This window comes from Coregonus clupeaformis, unplaced genomic scaffold, assembly GCF_020615455.1.
Source record: "Coregonus clupeaformis isolate EN_2021a unplaced genomic scaffold, ASM2061545v1 scaf1214, whole genome shotgun sequence".
Taxonomy (NCBI): Eukaryota; Metazoa; Chordata; class Actinopteri; order Salmoniformes; family Salmonidae; genus Coregonus; species Coregonus clupeaformis.
In genome coordinates, this window is record NW_025534668.1 from 39,346 (window position 1) to 60,103 (window position 20,758).

Genomic DNA, 20,758 nt, shown 5'->3' on the forward strand with positions numbered 1-20,758 from the left:
CATTTTGGGTAGCCTTCCACAAGCTTCCCACAATAAATTGGGTGAATTTTGGCCCATTCCTACTAACAGAGCAGGTGTAACTGAGTCAGGTTTGTAGGCCTCCTTGCCCACACACGCTTTTTCAGTTCTGGCCACACATTTTCTATAGGATTGAGGTCAGGGCTTTGTGATGGCCACTCCAATACCTTGACTTTGTTGTCCTTAAGCCATTTTGCCACAACTTTGGAAGTATGCTTGGGGTCACTGTCCATTTGGAAGACCCATTTGCGATGAAGCTTTAACTTCCTGACTGATGTCTTGAGATGTTGCTTCAATATATCCACATAATTTTCCTTCCTCATGATGCCATCTATTTTGTGAAGTGCACCAGTCCCTCCTCCAGCAAAGCACCCCCACAGCATGATGCTGCCAACCCCGTGCTTCACGGTTGGGATGGTGTTCTTCGGCTTGCAAGCAACCCCCTTTTCCTACAAACATAACGATGGTCATTATGGCCAAACAGATCTATTTTTGTTTCATCAGACCAGAGGACATTACCCCAAAAAGTACTATCTTTGTCCCCATGTGCAGTTGCAAACCGTAGTTTGGCATTTTTATGGCGGTTTTGGAGCAGTGGCTTCTTCCTTGCTGAGCGGCCTTGCAGGTTATGTCGATATTGGACTCGTTTTACTGTGGATATAGATACTTTTGTACCTGTTTCCTTTGTACCTGTTTCCTCCAGCATCTTCACAAGGTCATTTGCTGTTGTTCTGGGATTGATTCGCACTTTTCGCACCAAAGTACGTTCATCTCTAGGAGACAGAACGCGTCTCCTTCCTGAGCAGTATGACGGCTGCGTGGTCCCATGGTGTTAATACTTGCGTACTATTGTTTGTACAGATGAACGTGGTACCTTCAGGCATTTGGAAATTGCTCCCAAGGATGAACCAGACTTGTGGAGGTCTACAAGTTTTTTTCTGAGGTCTTGGCTGATTTCTTTTGATTTTCCCATGATGTCAAGCAAAGAGGCACTGAGTTTGAAGGTAGGCCTTGAAATACATCCACAGGTACACCTCCAATTGACTCAAATGATATCAATTAGCCTATCAGAAGCTTCTAAAGCCATGACATCATTTTCTGGAATTTTCCAAGCTGTTTAAAGGCACAGACAACTTAGTGTATGTAAACTTCTGACCCACTGGAACTGTGATACAGTGAATTATAAGTGAAATAATCTGGGGTGGTGGGGTTGGAAAGTAATAAAGGGAAATATATTTTTTTTAAAGGATATGTATGTGTATGTACAGTGGGGAAAAAAAGTATGTATGTATGTATGTGTATGTGTATGTATGTACGTATGTATGTAAATGTGTATGTACATGTGTGTATGTATGTGTATATATATATGTATATATATATATATAAACGGGGGATTGGAAGTGATGCAGACAATTACATTGACGGAAGTTGTCTGCTAAATGGCATATTATTATTATTATTATTAGAAGTTACAATCTATCTGCAATATTAAGCTGATCTACCCTATAAAAAAATTATTTAAAAAACGTGCCACAATAGTAATTAAATTACTGGTATTTTTGTTTAAACAAGCACCTTATTAAACTGCACAAGCACCAAAAACCCTGTTGATTTGACAAGTGGCAATAAGTCACTGATATCGATTAGGGGAGAAATCAGGTTGTATGTGCTGTTGAAACTAACACAACTAAAAAAAACACGTGGAAATGGAAGATATCTTTTACCTCACTGGTTAGAGGACAACCTGCAGAAGACAGTCAGCTACATTTTGGAGTGATGCATTTACATTTAGGGTCCCTAAAACTAAGAAAAACGTAACACTTATTATATACTGAAATCAATTGCGCGAGAGGGGGGAGATGAGGTTGCACGTCCTGTTAAACCTAATAGCTCAAAAACCACACGGAATCTGGGAATAATGTGTAGATCACTGGTCAGAGGACAATTTGTAGAAAACAGCTAGCTACATTTAGAAGTGTTGCATTTTGATTCAAGTGGGTCGCCAACGGGGTAAGTGTAACGCAACACTTTCAATGTTAAAGACGTTCTACATTGTGACATTATTTCATTGATATCATGAAACAACTCCTTCATGTATGAATTTTCTGATGTTTAATCAGAGATATTTTATAAGAGAATCTCTTGTCACATTGATCACAGCTATGAGGTTTCTCTCCTGTGTGTGTTCTCTGGTGTGATTTTAAACATCCTGCTGAAACAAAACTCTTTTCACAGTCAGAGCAGTGGAAAGGTTTCTCTCCGGTGTGTGTTCTCTGATGTATTTTAAGACCACTAGCTGTAAAAAAACTCTTCAAACATTGATTACAGCGATACGGTTTCTCTCCTGTGTGTGTTCTCTGGTGTATAGTCAGCGGCCTAGATCCAGTAAAACTCTTCCCACATTGACCACAGCTATAAGGTCTCTCTCCTGTGTGTGTTCTCTGGTGTACTATCAGGCTGTTTGAGTGACTAAAACTCTTCCCACACTGATCACAGCTATAAGGTTTCTCTCCTGTGTGTGTTCTCTGGTGTGATTTCAGGCTGTTTGAGTGACTAAAACTCTTCCCACATTGATCACAGCTATAAGGTTTTTCTCCTGTATGGATTCTCTGATGTATTTTGAGGGTTGCTAAACAGGTGCATCTCTTCCCACAGTCAGAGCAGCTATGAGGTTTCTCTCCTGTGTGTGTTCTCTGGTGTGATTTTAAACATCCTGATGAAATAAAACTATTTCCACAGTCAGAGCAGTGGAAAGGTTTCTCTCCGGTGTGTGTTCTCTGATGTATTTTAAGATGGCTAGCTTTTAAAAAACTCTTCAAACATTGATTACAGCTATAAGATTTCTCTCCTGTGTGTGTTCTCTGGTGTGATTTTAAACATCCTGATGTAACAAAACTCTTTCCACAGTCAGAGCAGTGGAAAGGTTTCTCTCCGGTGTGTGTTCTCTGATGTATTTTAAGATGGCTAGGTTTAAAAAAACTCTTCTCACATTGATCACAGCTGTAAGGTTTCTCTCTAGTGTGATGTCTCTGGTGTGCTTTTAGTAACTCTGAGCTTGAGTAACTCTTCCCACAATCAGAGCAATGGTGAGGTTTCTTCCCTGTGGGTCTCTGCTGGTGTTTCTTGAGGTGTTCTGATGTGGAGAGACTCTTCTCTGCCTTGTCAGCTTCAAGATGTTGTTGAGGCTCCCCAGAGGATCCACGATAGTCACGTCTCTCTCCTGTGTGAACAACAAAGTCAGACAGATGGTTAAAGGTCCACAACAGCAGAAATCCAGTTTATTTGAGCTAAAAGGTGATGACCATTATGTTGTACAACAATTTGTTTGGATGATTCTAGACAAAAAATCAGTTCTTAAAGTTGCTGAAACCCTAAACAGTTTGCCACACGACTTTTGAGGGAGTTCTCTTGTAGGCTGCCAATTTCACCACCGTGGGGGAAAACTCAGGGGAGTTCTGGTAGGCTGCCAGCAAAAATAGCCTCCATTTACAGGTTGCTTATGAGTGAATTTCACACTACTTTTGGATTATAATTGTAAGTTGGAATGTCCTGCTTAATATAACGTTTGTGTCATTGTCTCAAATCAACTGCTTTATACCTTAAAAAACATTTAAACTTCAACCAGTAAAATGCTCTTTGGCTAGCTTTGCTACCAGCCTGTTAATGAGCGTTAGCGTTCAAGCTAACAAGTGCTGCATCCAAAATACATATTTTGCAACTATCACAACCAAATATGTGACCCACCGTCCCTTTTCAGTCTCATGTAGTTACATATATTTAGAAAAGGAATACTTTCACCAAATTGCCAAAATGGATTCTCTGAACATTATCTCACCAGGTTACCTGATTAGGCAAACCATTAACAGTATTACATTGTCTACTGTTGCTATTAAATATTTTATTAACTTAAAGTACTAAAGGTAGTAGATTACAATTAGGGAAAACCTAAAACCCAAAGACAAAACCAATATCTAGACCTAGGGCCTATATCATCAGATCCTCTGAGGAACTTTGGTCAGTGGCGGCTCCTGAAAAAATTCTCAGGAGGGGCAATTTTTCTGATGATTTAGGTGACCTACACACATTTTTAAAAAGATATGTCCAGCAACAACATGAAGACAGGGGCAGCATATAAGTCAATACCAGAATCATTTATTGACTGATCTCAGGGAGTGCTCCTAATCTCAGCTTGTTACCTGTATAAAAGACACCTGTCCACAGAAGCAATCAATCAATCAGATTCCAAACTCTCCACCATGGCCAAGACCAAAGAGCTCTCCAAGGATGTCAGGGACAAAATTGGAGACCTACACAAGGCTGGAATAATAATAATAATAATAATAATAATATGCCATTTAGCAGACGCTTTTATCCAAAGCGACTTACAGTCATGCGTGCATACATTTTTGTGTATGGGTGGTCCCGGGGATCGAACCCACTACCTTGGCGTTACAAGCGCCGTGCTCTACCAGCTGAGCTACAGAAAGTGGATACTCATGGATGCGCATCGCAATTGTAAAATGTCAACACAATTGGAGACACCACGTCATTTTTGGAGACATGTTATTGACAGTAAACTATTGTAGATGCGACTGCTAACTAAATAAAACATTTTAGCTGGCTAGCTAATCATCTTAGCTAAATGTGGGGCAAACAATTCAGTTATTTACCGTTAATTTGAGGGATTGGGGTGAAAGAAATCGAGGTTACATAGTGATACTTTACGATATACTGTATTGACAATATCGCAATATAACCATATCCACCCTGTCCAAAGTCTCTACTTGGTCTCAGTTCTCCAGTAAACTTGTGATTATCAACACTAACCTCATCGTTGTGGCGGCGGACAGCTAGCCTGTATCCCTCATCCAGTTGAGTGGCAATGTTATTTTTTCGTTCGTACCATTTTTTGGAAAATCCTCGGGTGTAGGACTTCCCCCTTTAGTAGAAACCTGTTGAATTATTAAATTTGGTCTGGGAGGTCCTAATTGTTTCGTTGCCAATTTATCTTCATTTGTTCGCCGACAAAAAGGAAATTCTTTCAAAGACACAATCGAGTTGCACTGAAGCCTAGCCATGTTGATAGTAGTAGTGAATTGATTGACGCTGCTACCCTCTCTTTTCTTAGTTACGTTCATGTGACGAAAGCGTAAGTGCAAGCCCACAGACACCCATTGAGATTGTATTGAAGGCTCTGAAATTTGAAAAAAATTGATTTTACATGGGAGTCTATGACAGAAGTTCTGGGCGATTTTCAATCTGACTGAAATCGCCCCAAAAGGGGGTGGAGCCATTTGAAGCACGACTTTAGCCTGATTCGACATTTAGTGGCAGTGTGGCAGATCAGACGTATAGATTACAACACTGATAACTACTGTTGCCGTGATATAATTGATTAGAAAAAAAATCCCTTCCTTTTCCCGTTTGGCAGTGCGTCGCCCATATCGCCCTATTGAACAGGCCGTCCCTGACTTTGGTTGAACAAATTAACCCCTTTGGGGCTGGACATTTAATGAACTACACGGCCAATCACCCTCGGTCTGGGGCTTCATGCAAGATCTCACCTCGTGAGGCATCAATGATCCTGAGGAAGGTGAGGGATCAGCCCAGAACTACACGGCAGGACCTGGTCAATGACCTGAAGAGAGCTGGGACCACAGTCTCAAAGAAAACCATTAGTAACACACTACGCCGTCATGAAATTAAAATCCAGCAGCACACGCAAGGTCCCCCTGCTCAAGCCAGGGCATGTCCAGGCCCGTCTGAAGTTTGCCAATGACCATCTGGATGATCCAGAGGACGAATGGGAGAAGGTCATGTGGTCTGATGAGACAAAAATAGAGCTTTTTGGTCTAAACTCCACTCGCCGTGTTTGGATGAAGAAGAAGGATGAGTACAACCCCAAGAACACCATCCCAACCGTGAAGCATGGAGGTGGAAACATCATTCTTTGGGGATACTTTTCTGCAAAGGGGACAGGACAACTGCACCGTATTGACGGGAGGATGGATGGGGTCATGTATAGAGATCTTGGCCAACAACCTCCTTCCCTCAGTAAGAGCATTGAAGATGGGTCGTGGCTGGGTCTTCCAGCATGACAATGACCAGAAACACACAGCCAGGGCAACTAAGGAGTAGCTCTGTAAGGAGCATCTCAAGGTCCTGGAGTGGCCTAGCCAGTCTCCAGACCTGAACCCAATAGAAAATCTTTGGAGGGGAGCTGAAAGTCCTTATTGCCCAGCGACAGCCCCCGAAACCTGAAGGATCTGGAGAAGGTCTGTGGAGGAGTGGGCCAAAATCCCTGCTGCAGTGTGTGCAAACCTGGTCAAGACCTACAGGAAATGTATGATCTCTGTAATTGCAAACAAAGGTTTCTGTACCACATATTAAGTTATGCTTTTCAGATGTATCAAATACTTATGTCATGCAATAAAATGCAAATGAATTACTTAAAAATCATACAATGTGATTTTCTGGATTTTTGTTTTAGATTCTGTCTTTCACAGTTGAAGTGTACCTATGATAAAAATTACAGACCTCTACATGCTTTGTAAGTAGGAAAACCTACAAAATCGGCAGTGTATCAAATACTTGTTCTCCCCACTGTACATACATACATACATACATACATACATTCATACATACATACATACATACACGTACATATCCTTTAAAAATATATATATTTCCCTTTATTCCTTTCCAACCCCACCACCCCTTCCCTAATTGGAGTAAACTAGTGAACAACAATGCTTAGGCCTCTACTTCCAGCTTATACTTACTATATACATTTTATGGACACAGTCAATTTTACAATAATTATATTTTGTTTGTTTTTTCTCCTGAACTTCTTCTACTCTCAGCCTCTCCGATCATTTTCATGATGTCCATCCGGTTTGCTTCTATTTGCCATATCTTTCTAACTGTGCTCTTTCACAAAAGCTCCCAACCTATATACTTATTATGGACACAGTATGCATACATTTTTGCTAAAAGTATTATTATATTATTGATCGATTGACTATGACTCCAAATCACCTAGTATTGCTATCCGCAGGGTTAGCTCCAGGTAAATGTTGCAATTCTTCAGCCATTCCTGGAACTGTGTCCAAAAAACTAGCTACATATGGACAGTACCAAAATAAATGATCTAATGACTCTGCCACGTCGCAGCAAAATCTGCAGAGCTGGGAAGGTTGTATCCCCCATATATACAGTGGGGAGAACAAGTATTTGATACACTGCAGATTTTCCAGGTTTTCCTACATACAAAGCATGTAGAGGTCTGTAATTTTTATCATAGGTACCCAAGATTAGGTATTTTCCTTTCCAGGGTAGCAAGATCTTATCTATTTTTGATAACTATCTATTAAAATGTGAGATCATTTATTTATTTCGGGATACGTATACCGAGTATGTCCACATCCCCATCAGACCATTTTATTGGTAAACTACAAGGTAATGTAAAAGTTGTATTTTTTAGTGATCCAATACGTAATATAAGTACACTTATCATAATTTGGTTAGAAAAAGTGTCTAGATCCTCTATGAGGCTGTGGATTGATCCTAATTTGTGGATTTTAAAGAAAACATAAAAATCATCAGCGTACAATGACACCTTTGTTTTTAAGCCCTGGATTTCTAATCCCTTAATATTATTGTTGGATCTGATTTTAACAGCTAACATTTCAATGGGCATAATAAATAGATATACCGATAGTGGACAACCTTGTTTCACTCCTCTTGACAGTTTAATACTTTCTGAGAAGTAACCATTATTGACTATTTTACACCTAGGGTTACTATACATAACTTTAACCCATTTTATAAGAGATTCTCCAAAATTGAAATATTCCGGGCATTTATATATAAACTCCAGTCGTACTTTATCAAAGGCCTTTTCAAAGTCAGCTATGAATACCAGGGCTGGTTTCCCTGATTTTTCAGAGTCTTCTATTGTTTCCAGTACTTGTCTTATATTATCTCCAATGTATCGTCCATGTAAAAAACCTGTCTGATTAGGATGAATAATAGCCGACAATACCTTTTTAATTCTATGCGCTAAGCATTTTGCATCACAACACTGAAGTGTAAAAGGCCACCAATTATTTTAATGGACCTTTATATTTACTACTTGTGTCCTGTTTCAGTAATAATGAAATCAGACCTTCTTGTTGAGTGTCCGATAATCTACCATTTATATAGGAGTGGTTAAAATATGCTAATAACGGTCCTCTGAGTATATCAAAAAAGGTTTGGTAGACTAGCTTGATTGAGTCTCCGACACGTATATCTCACTAGATCAGGATATTTAAGCCTCCATATATCCATAGCAACAGTTGTGGGATACACACACACACACACACACACACACACACACACACACACACACACACACACACACACACTCATTAACAATCAACCCCTTTCCCCCACAAACAACCATAAACTCAGATGCTCAACAGTTGTTCCATCCCAGAGCCCAACTCAAGAAAGGACTTGATTTACAAATGCATATACAGTTGCAGCTGTAGGAGAAGGCAATGCAAAATTGAGTAAAAAAATGGCAGAAATGGGGAGATTTGATGAACCATTGTCAAGTCCTAGGTGATGGAGATCAGATCCACCCCCTTCCCCTGAAACACACACCCACTAGTCCCCCGTTGTGACCATTTCCACCAGCATCTCTGTCCAGTCAGACCTTTGACGTGCCTTGAGCATCTTACGCCGGGTGGACACTACACGACTTTCAAAATCCTAACATGGCTGAGCCTCTCACATTAAACAACCCGTCTTTCCTCTAGTTTTAAGTCTTGCCAGTGTAGTGGTGAGCGCACTAAACGATCTGGCACAGACGGGGTGTCACATACTACAATATTCTCCACTTGGTCGTGAGGATTCTCCATACCACCACGCTGTCTGGTGAAAACAATGATGTGATGATGTGATTAGATTGTTAACATAGCTAGAACAAGCTGTGGTTCAAAGCAGCCTCATAAACGTTTTCAAATTAGACATTCATCCTTGCCCTACAGAGTGGAAATATCTACCAAACATTTTGAATTGAATAACATTGCTTGTGAACTTCAAAGCTGTAACGATTTCACACTGGCTTTGGTTAAAGGCAAGTACAAACGTATACTAGTAGTCAAGACAACACCTTATAACCGTTACGCAAAGATGTCTGAACTTCTTGACGAGGTCGCTAGGTTTTGGGTTACGGTTGCTACAATAGCTTTCTCTATGAATTTGAGAGTGGTTACATTTCTCCAGCCCCCATCCCTCAGCTGTTTACCAAACCAAGTCTCAGGGCAGCCATTTTGTTGCTGTTTAAAACCTAGGTTGTCCCTTTAAAAAAAGCCACTCATCAATCAACCAACCAATCTGCAGTTCAAACAATAACAAAGCTGTCATTCTGCCACTGTTTTGGTAATAAGATGATGGATGGGACTGGAGAAATGTAACTACTCTCAAAATCATAGACACACCTATGGATGCAAGGACTGACCATCCATGACATCAACATTATAGTTTTAACCATGTTGAGGCGATACAGTGTTGGTTTACATTTACATTGTTTCTAAACATTGGAGTAATTGGTTGATTGGTTGATTGATGAGTGGCTTCTACCACTCTAAATTCCAAGCATCTGCCTCTAACCCTAGGAAGCTCTTTGCCACATTTTCCTCCCTCCTGAATCCTCCCGCCCCCCTCCTCTCTCTCTGTGGATGACTTCGTCAACCACTTTGAAAAGAAGGTTGACGACATCCGATCCTCGTTTGTTAAGTCTAATGACACTGCTGGTCCTGCTCACACTGCCCTACCCTATGCTTTGACTTCTTTCTCCCCTCTCTCTCCAGATAAAATCCTGCGACTTGTGACTGCAGGCCGCCCAACAACCTGCCCGCTTGACCCCATCCCCTCCTCCCTTCTCCAGACCATCTCCGGTGACCTTCTCCCCTACCTCACCTCGCTGATCAACTCATCCTTGACCGCTGGCCATGTCCCTTCCGTCTTCAAGAGAGCGAGAGTTGCTCCCCTTCTCAAAAACCAACACTCGACCCCACTGATGTCAACAACTACAGACCAGTATCCCTTCTTTCTTTTCTTTCCAAAACTATTGAGCGTGCCGTCTTTAGCCAACTCTCTTGCTATCTCTCTCAGAATGACCTTCTTGATCCAAACCAATCAGGTTTCAGGACTGGTCATTCAACTGAGACTGCTCTTCTCTGTGTCACGGAGACTCTCCGCACTGCTAAAGCTAACTCTCTCTCCTCTGCTCTTGTCCTTCTAGACCTGTCTGCTGCCTTTGATACTGTGAACCATCAGATCCTCCTCTCCACCCTCTCCGAGCTGGGCATTTCCGGCGCGGCTCACTCCTGGATTGCGTCCTACCTGACCGGTCGCTCCTACCAAGTGGCGTGGCGAGAAGCTGTCTCCGCACCACGTGCTCTCACCACTGGTGTCCCCCAGGGCTCAGTTCTAGGCCCTCTCCTTTTCTCCCTATACACCAAGTCACTTGGCTCTGTCATATCCTCACATGGCCTTTCATATCATTGCTACGCTGACGATACACAACTAATCTTCTCCTTTCCCCCTTCTGATAACCAGGTGGCGTATCGCATCTCTGCATGTCTGGCAGACATATCAGTATGGATGACGGATCACCACCTCAAGCTGAACCCCTGGCAAGACGGAGCTGCTCTTCCTCCCGGGGAAGGACTGCCCGTTCCATGATCTCGCCATCACGGTTGACAACTCCGCTGTGTCCTCCTCCCAGAGTGCGAAGAGCCTAGGCGTGACCCTGGACAACACCCTGTCGTTCTCCGCCAACATCAAGGCGGTGACCCGATCCTGCAGGTTCATGCTCTACAACATTCGGAGAGTACGACCCTGCCTTACACAGGAAGCGGCACAGGTCCTAATCCAGGCACTTGTCATCTCCCCGTCTGGACTACTGCAACTCGCTGTTGGCTGGCCTCCCTGCCTGTGCCATTAAACCCCTACAACTCATCCAGAATGCCGCAGCCCGTCTGGTGTTCAACCTTCCCAAGTTCTCTCACGTCACCCCCTCCTCCGCACACTCCACTGGCTTCCAGTTGAAGCTCGCATCCGCTACAAGACCATGGTGCTTGCCTATGGAGCAGTGAGGGGGAACGGCACCTCTGTACCTTCAGGCTCTGATCAGTCCCTACACCCAAACGAGGGGCATTGCGTTCATCCACCTCTGGCCTGCTGGCTCCCTTCCTCTGCGGGAAGCATAGTTCCCGCTCAGCCCAGGCAAAACTGTTCGCTGCTCTGGCACCCCAATGGTGGAACAAGCTCCCCTCACGACGCCAGGACAGCGGAGTCACTCACCACCTTCCGGAGACATTTGAAACCCCACCTATTTAAGGAATACCTGGGATAGGATAAAGTAATCCTTCTAACCCCCCCAAATTGTAAAGTGGTTATCCCACTGGCTATAGGGTGAACGCACCAATTTGTGAGTCGCTCTGGCTAAGAGCGTCTGCTAAATGACGTTAATGTGCCCTTGAGCAAGGCACTTAACCCTAATTGCTCCTGTAAGTCGCTCTGGATAAGAGCGTCTGCTAAATGACTAAAATGTAAATGTAAATGAGTAAAAAAAGCTTATTTTGGGATCTGATGGGGTAAGACAGTTGAACTAAGCTCATGAGGCATGTGTTATATTCTTCAAGAATCTATATTCTATAATAAATAATTTAAAAGTCCAAATATGGATGTAGCAACTACAGATTTCACCTTTAACACCACACATCAGTTCAACAACTGCAGAGTTTGTGCCTCTGTGTTTAAGACAGTACTTACTAGTGTTAATCAGGGCCCGGTTTCTCAAAACCATCTTACTGCTAAGTTCATCATTAGAACCATTGGATGCCTTAAGATGCCTTTGGGAAACCGGAACCAGATATCCAGTTTCCTCCTCTTCTTCCTCCTCCTTTTTCGATGTGACAGTCATCTCCTCCTCCTCCTCTTTCACTCCAAAAACGGGAGCCTCCTCTTCTTTCACTGTAACATCCTCCTCCTCTTTCACTCTGAAGCCTTCCTCTTCTTTCACTGTAACATCCTCCTCCTCTTTCACTCTGAACGCGTCTTCCTCTTCTTTCACTGTAACGTCCTCCTCCTCTTTCACTCTGAACGCGTCTTCCTCTTCTTTCACTGTAACATCCTCCTCCTCTTTCACTCTGAACGAGTCTTCCTCTTCTTTCACTGTAACATCCTCCTCCTCTTTCACTCTGAACGCGTCTTCCTCTTCTTTCACTGTAACATCCTCCTCCTCTTTCACTCTGAACCGTCCCTTCTTTCACTGTAACATCTTCCTCCTCTTTCACTCTGAACGCGTCTTCCTCTTCTTTCACTGTAACGTCTTTCTCTTCTTCTTTCACGGTAACAGCCTCACCCTCTACTTGTTTTTGTATTGTAACATCCTCCTCTTCCTCCTCCTCTTTCACTAGAGCTTCTTTCTCCGTCCAGCAGACCTCCTCTTCTTTAGCAGGAGGAGAGTAGCTTAGTGAGCTCATGGTCGGGGATGTTAGCTAGCTAGGCTAGTGCTAACTTAACCAGCCAGCTAGCTGACCAATAACAACAACACCGTAAATATGAAATTAAATGGGATAACTAACTAGACGACAGAAGTGGGTTTAAAACACAGTGGCTAATATACACGAAAGCGTCTAAAGAGCTTTATTGGTTCGGCTATTTTGTCTAGCAAGCTACCGAGGTGTCTGACTAACTGTTGCTGCTGTTGAAAGAAGCGTCCCGTCCACTAGATTATACGTCACACTAGCAGCATAGCCTTAAAGTCCCACATCGCCATCTGCTGACTGGAGTGGGTAACGAAGTTGAGTAAAATGTAGATTTTATTTTCAGACAAAAAGTTAAAGGGTAGGAAGCATGAGTTTTTACTCACCAATGTAACAACACAGTGTGGTTAAAGACTTAGGAACTTAGCTGTAGTCACGATCTGGTTACCTTTTAAATTCAAACAGTTATGTTTTTGCGTTATTTCATATTTATTAACTTATTTCCGGATATCTTCTAAACTACCCACAATGCACTATTTCTCAACGTCATATGGAGGATCTACTCTGTGCTACCGAGTTTGTATGCTAGCTCGGTAGCTAGCTCAAGCTTGCAAACGTTAGCCACACCTCATGTTTTTCATGCACTGTGTGGTTGTGTTATCTAGTGTGAACCTGTTACCACAATAGGCTCTGGTGCCTTCTTGCCGTGGGCTCAAAACCAAAGAGAAAATCAGACCTGGCAGTGACATACTAGACCCTGGCTGTAAATCTAATACTCAGGTGCTTTAAGTCATGCATGAAAGGTCTGGGGTGGTTCCGTGGTTATAAGTTACTGACCTAAAACTCACTAGTTTCTATAACTCTCGTCTTGCTAAAACTCACTAGCTTCTAGAACTCTGGTCTTCCTAAAACTCACTAGCTTCTAGAACTCTGGTCTTCCTAAAACTCACTAGCTTCTAGAACTCTGGTCTTCCTAAAACTCACTAGCTTCTAGAACTCTGGTCTTCCTAAAACCCACTAGTTTCTATAACTCTGGTCTTCCTAAAACTCACTAGCTTCTAGAACTCTGGTCTTCCTAAAACTCACTAGCTTCTAGAACTCTGGTCTTCCTAAAACCCACTAGTTTCTATAACTCTGGTCTTCCTAAAACTCACTAGCTTCTAGAACTCTGGTCTTCCTAAAACCCACTAGCTTCTAGAACTCTGGTCTTCCTAAAACTCACTAGCTTCTAGAACTCTGGTCTTCCTAAAACTCACTGGCTTCTAGAACTCTGGTCTTCCTAAAACTCACTAGTTTCTAGAACTCTGGTCGTCCTAAAACTCACTAGCTTCTAGAACTCTGGTCTTCCTAAAACTCATTAGCTTCTAGAACTCTGGTCGTCCTAAAACTCACTAGCTTCTAGAACTCTGGTCTTCCTAAAACCCACTAGTTTCTATAACTCTGGTCTTCCTAAAACTCACTAGCTTCTAGAACTCTGGTCTTCCTAAAACTCATTAGCTTCTAGAACTCTCGTCCCCTTGGAACGAGCCCAAACAAAACTAATCTCCAATACAGAAAAACGTGCAGTCAAAATAAATTGTGATCCATGACAACGCTCTGGCTAAATGCAAAACACAAATCGTTTGACTGCCCACCCTTGAGACAATCAGCAACCAGGTTGTCCTTACCACGGACATGTCTGATTTCAAGAGGAAACTCTGCAATATCCGTAGTAACTTTCCACCTCACTGCGGAGCTTCTCTCTCTTTTCAGGGTTCACTCGATAGGCATGGTGTTGGATCGGGGCCGAGTCCCCAATGTCATACTCTAGTACATTTGGGTTGGCACATCTGAGAATGAACCCTGATATTCTACAAGCAGTGCAACAATGTCAATATAATTGTACCCCAAAATGGTCAGTTCGTTGCATAAATTATGATTACTAAATGTTGCATGAATTGTAAATATGAAATATCAAAACAGAATGATCACCCCTTTGTTAATATGTATTGGCAATAATTCACTTAATGGTGAGGCATTGAATAATTAAAAATGTATATTTTGTCAGGCTGGATGTTTGAAATATGAGTATGTTATTTGAGTCATGCTTCTTCAGTAGTGGAATAAAGACAAGTAGCACTTGAATGTTGTAAAGAAATACTGGAGTGATGTAAGATTGTTAATAAAACTGATTATAGACCAATATATTATACTGCGTCCATGTTTATAGGCTGCAAGTACGTTGAAATTAAGTTGTTGTCAAGTCGTTGAAAAAACGACCTGAAAATACATATTTTCAACTAAAACCGAATGTAAACTCAGCAACAAAAAAAGTCCTCTCACTGTCAACTGCGTTTATTTTCAGCAAACTTAACATGTGTAAATATTTGTATGAACATAACAAGATTCAACAACTGAGACATAAACTGAACAAGTTCCACACACAAATAATGTGTCCCTGGGGGGTCAAAATCAAAAGTAACAGTCAGTATCTGGTGTGGCCACCAGCTGCATTAAGTACTGCAGTGCATCTCCTCCTCATGGACTGCACCAGATTTGCCAGTTCTTGCTGTGAGATGTTACCCCACTCTTCCACCAAGGCACATACAAGTTCCCGGACATTTCTGGGGGAATTGCCCTAGCCCTCACCCTCCGATCCAACAGGTCCCAGACGTGCTCAATGGGATTGAGATCCGGGTTCTTCACTGGCCATGACAGAACACTGACATTCCTGTCTTGCAGGAAATCACGCACAGAATGAGCAGTATGGCTGGTGGCATTGTCATGTCAGGATGAGCCTGCAGGAAGGGTACCACATGAGGGAGGATGCCTCCTTGCAGCATGCATAAGGCACGTTCACGCAGATGAGCAGGGATCCTGGGCATATTTCTTTTGGTGTTTTCCAGAGTCAATAGAAAGGCCTCTTTTGTGTCCTAAGTTTTCATAACTGTGACCTTAATTGCCTACCATCTGTAAGTCTTAACGACCGTTCCACAGGTGCATGTTCATTAATTATTTATGGTTCATCCCTTTACAATGAAGATCTGTGAAGTTATTTGGATTTTTACAAATTATCTTTGAAAGACAGGGTCCTGAAAAGGGGACGTTTCTTTTTTTGCTGAGTTTATATTGGACATCAGGCATAGTCTTCTTTTCAATGTCTTTTCAATGACATTTTGCTACGTGGGAAACCTCAATGTCAAAACACAGTTTTAACATGTCCAAATCAATAACCAATATGCAAAAACAGTTTGTGATATATTGAAAACCGAAACCTAAACTGTACTATCTACACAAATGTGCCACAATAATCATATTAAAACAAGCACCTTATAAACTGCACAAGCACCAACAATAAGTCACTGATATCGATTATGGGGGAGATCAGGTTGTACCTGCTGTTGAAACTAACACAACTAAAAAAACACATGGAAATGGGAGATATCTTTTACCTCACTGGTTAGAGGACAACCTGCAGAAGACAGTCAGCTACATTTTGGAGTGATGCATTTACATTTATGGGTCGCTAAACAAAGGAACGCAACACTTATTTCATCGATATCATGTTGAAATCAATTGCGCAAGAGGGGGGGAGATGAGGTTGCACGTCCTGTTAAAACGAATAGCTCAAACACCACATGGAATCTGGGAATAATGTGTACATCACTGGTCAGAGGACAATTGGTAGAAAACAGCTAGCTGCATTTAGGGGATTAACGTGGAAGGAATGAACACAACTTTTTTTTTTTTTTTTTTACTTTTTGTTAAATCACATAAATAGCTCTTTCAATTCAGAGCCTGGATTTTTCCCAGAGGCTAATATCCATATCACGCTGAAATAAATTGAACAGGGGGAAATGTTTAGGGTTCTACATTGGGACATTATTAATTAAAGTACTCCTTCTACAATGTTAAAACATTCTACATTGTGACATTATTTCATTGATATCATGAAACAACTCATGTATGTATTTTCTGATGTTTGATCAGAGATCTTTTATCAAAGTATCTCTTGTCACATGATCACAGCTTGTGTGTGTGTTCTCTGGTGTCTCGTCAGATGGCTAGATCTAACAAAACTCTTCCCACATTGAGTACAGCTTTAAGATTTCTCTCCTGTGTGTGTTCTCTGGTGTCTCGTCAGAAGGCAAGATGCAACAAAACTCTTCCCACATTGAGTACAGCTATAAGGTTTCTCTCCTGTGTGTGTTCTCTGGTGCACTATCAGGCTGCTTGACTGAGTAAAACTCTTCCCACATTGAGTACAGCTATACGGTTTCTCTCCTGTGTGCGTTCTCTGGTGCACTATCAGGCTGCTTGAATGAGTAAAACTCTTCCCACATTGATTACAGATATAAGGTTTCTCTCCTGTGTGTGTTCTCTGGTGTATCGTCAGATACACAGATGTACCAAAACTCTTCCCACATTGATTACAGATATAAGGTTTCTCTCCTGTGTGTGTTCTCTGGTGTCTCGTCAGATGGCAAGATACAACAAAACTCTTCCCACATTGAGTACAGCTATAAGGTTTCTCCCTGTGTGTGTTCTCTGGTGCACTATCAGGAGCTTGACTGAGTAAAACTCTTCCCACATTGAGTACAACTATATGGTGATTTCTCTCCTGTGTGTGTTCTCTGGTGTGATTTTAAATCTATTAAACTAACAAAAGTCTTTCCAGCAGTCAGAGCAGTAGTAAGGTTTCTCTCCTGTGTGTGTTCTCTGGTGTCTCATCAGATGGCAAGATGTAGTAAAACTCTTCCCACATTGAGTACAGCTATAAGGTTTCTCTCCTGTGTGTGTTCTCTGGTGCACTATCAGGGAGCTTGACCGAGTAAAACTCTTCCCACATTGAGTACAACTATATGGTGATTTCTCTCCTGTGTGTGTTCTCTGGTGTGATTTGAAATCTATTAAATTAACAAAAGTCTTTCCGCAGTCAGAGCAGTCGTAAGGTTTCTCTCCTGTGTGTATTCTCAGATGTACTATCAGGTAGCTTGACCGAGTAAAACTCCTCCCACATTGATCACAGCTATAAGGTTTCTCTCCTGTGTGTACTCGCTGGTGTCTTTTAAGTTCTGATGAACACTTGCAACGTTTCCCACAGTCAGAGCAGCAGTGAGATTTCTTCCCAGTGGGTCTCAGATGGTTTTTCTTAAGGTGTTCTGATCTGGAGAGAGACCTTTCTGCCTCGTCAGCATCATGTTGTTGAGGCTCCCCAGAGGATCCACGATAGCCACGTCTGTCTCCTGTGTGAACGACAAAGTCAGACAGATGGTTAAAGAACCACAACAGCAGAAATACACTGTTAATTTGAGGTAAAAAGGTGATACCCAGAGCGTACCCATGAAATTGTACAACAATTGATGCCTTAAATTATTTGACAATTGTCTTTTATACAGTCAAGTGAGCAACAATAGTCATATTTTGTCTTGTTTTCACATTAGTAGTAACATCGATGACTGTAGGCTAGAAATAAGTTAAAGTTTAAAGTTGTTGAAATCCTAAGCAGAGTGCCAGACGACTTTTACTCTCCAATATAGGACCCTTTCTGTGTTTGCTGTTTGTTGCTATGCAACACAATTTGGCTGCAGAAACTCCTCCATGCTAATAACCTCTAGTTATGGATGTAGTATATCTGAACTCCTCCATGCTAATAACCTCTAGTTATGGATGTAGTATATCTGAACTCCTCCATGCTAATAACCTCTAGTTATGGATGTAGTATATCTGAACTCCTCCATGCTAATAACCTCTAGTTATGGATGTAGTATATCTGAACTCCTCCATGCTAATAACCTCTAGTTATGGATGTAGTATATCTGAACTCCTCCATGCTAATAACCTCTAGTTATGGATGTAGTATATCTGAACTCCTCCATGCTAATAACCTCTAGTTATGGATGTAGTATATCTGAACTCCTCCATGCTAATAACCTCTAGTTATGGATGTAGTAAATCTGTACTCCTCCATGCTAATAACCTCTAGTAATGGATGTAGTATATCTGAACTCCTCCATGCTAATAACCTCTAGTTATGGATGTAGTATATCTGAACTCCTCCATGCTAATAACCTCTAGTTATGGATGTAGTATATCTGAACTCCTCCATGCTAATAACCGCTAGATATGGATGTAGTATATCTGAACTCCTCCATGCTAATAACCTCTAGTTATGGATGTAGTATATCTGAACTCCTCCATGCTAATAACCTCTAGTTATGGATGTAGTATATCTGAACTCCTCCATGCTAATAACCTCTAGTTATGGATGTAGTATATCTGAACTCCTCCATGCTAATAACCTCTAGTTATGGATGTAGTATATCTGAACTCCTCCATGCTAATAACCTCTAGTTATGGATGTAGTATATCTGAACTCCTCCATGCTAATAACCTCTAGTTATGGATGTAGTATATCTGAACTCCTCCATGCTAATAACCTCTAGTTATGGATGTAGTATATCTGAACTCCTCCATGCTAATAACCTCTAGTTATGGATGTAGTATATCTGAACTCCTCACATGCTAATAACCGCTAGATATGGATGTAGTATATCTGAACTCCTCCATGCTAATAACCTCTAGTTATGGATGTAGTATATCTGAACTCCTCCATGCTAATAACCTCTAGTTATGGATGTAGTATATCTGCATGGAGGAACAATGGTGAGCGAAGATTTCACAATGTATTCTGAACATTACCACACATTATCAGAGCAAGATCGGGAGTGTTACTCAAGGAAACTCACATTAAGCTCTGTGTCGCTATTCACTAATTCACCACTAATTCAGTAAAATGCTCTTTGGCTACCTTTACACACTAAGTGTATGCCAAATTGGCCCATAACTTCATCTAACAATAACATACAGTACCAGTCAAAAGTTTGGACACAACTACTCATTCAAGGGTTGTTCTTTATTTTTACTATTTTTCTACATTGTAGAACAATAGTGAAGACATCAAAACTATGAAATAACACATATGGAATCATGTAGTAACCAAAATAGTGTTAAACTAATCAAAATATTTTAGATTTTAGATTCTTCAAAGTAGCCACCGTTTGCCTTGATGACAACTTTGCACACTTGGCATTCTCTCAAGCAGCTTCATCTGGAATGCTTTTCCAACAGTCTTGAAGGAGTTCCCACATATGCTGAGCACTTGTTGGCTGCTTTTCCTTCACTCTGCGGTTCAACTCATCCCAAACCATCTCAATTGGGTTGAGGTCGGGGGATTGTGGAGGCCAGGTCATCTGATGCAGCACTCCATCACTCTCCTTCTTGGTAAAATAGCCCTTACACAGCCTGGAGGAGTGTTGGGTCATTGTCCTGTTGAAAAGCAAAATGATAGTACCACCAAGCCCAAACCAGATGGGATGGCGTATCACTGCAGAATGCTGTGGTAGCCATGCTGGTTAAGTGTGCCTTGAATTCTAAATAAATCACAGACAGTGTCACCATCAAAGCACCCCCACATCACCACACCTCCTCCTCCATGCTTCACGGTGGGAACTACACACGCGGAGATCATCCGTTCACCCACACCGCGTCGCACAAAGACACGGCGGTTGGAACCAAATATCTCAATTTCCACCGGTCTAATGTCCATTGCTCGTGTTTCTTGGCCCTAGCAGATCTCTTCTTCTTATTGGTGTCCTTCAGTAGTGGTTTCTTTGTAGATATTCAACCATGAAGGCCTGATTTACCCAGTCCCCTCTGAACAGTTGATGTTGAGATACGTCTGTGACTTGAAATCTGTGAAGTCTTTATTTGGGCTGCAATTTCTGAGGCTGGTAACTCTAATGAACTTATCCTCTGCAGCAGAGCTAACTCTGGGTCTTCCATTCCTGTGGCGGTCCTCATGAGAGCCAGTTTCATCATAGCACTTGATGGTTTTGCGACTGCACTTGAAGAAACTTTCAAAGTTCTTGGAAATGTTCCATATTGTCTGACCTTCATGTCTTAAAGTAATGATGGACTGTCATTTCTCTTTGCTTATTTGAGCTGTTCTTGCCATAATATGGACTTGGTCTTTCACCAAATAGGGCTATCTTCTGTATACCAACCCTACCTTGTCACAACACAACTGATTGGCTCAAATGCATTAAGAAGGAAATAAATTCCACAAATTAACTTAAGGCACACCTGTTAATTGAAATGCATTCCAGGTGACTACCTCATGAAGCTGGTTGAGAGAATGCCAAGAGTGCAAAGCT

At 41.8% G+C, this 20,758-nt stretch overlaps 1 protein-coding gene across 1 annotated transcript; it reads right to left on the bottom strand.

Moving 5' to 3' along the window:
• Positions 1-1,493: 1,493 nt before the first annotated feature.
• On the bottom strand, positions 1,494-3,781 carry LOC121562665 (gastrula zinc finger protein XlCGF17.1-like). Its single transcript, XM_045217746.1, has 2 exons — positions 3,763-3,781; positions 1,494-3,184 (listed from the first exon to the last, which is right to left on the bottom strand). The coding sequence occupies exons 1-2, from the start codon at positions 3,779-3,781 to the stop codon at positions 2,109-2,111; spliced, it is 1,095 nt and encodes a 364-aa protein (XP_045073681.1). The 3' UTR covers positions 1,494-2,108.
• Positions 3,782-20,758: the final 16,977 nt, after the last annotated feature.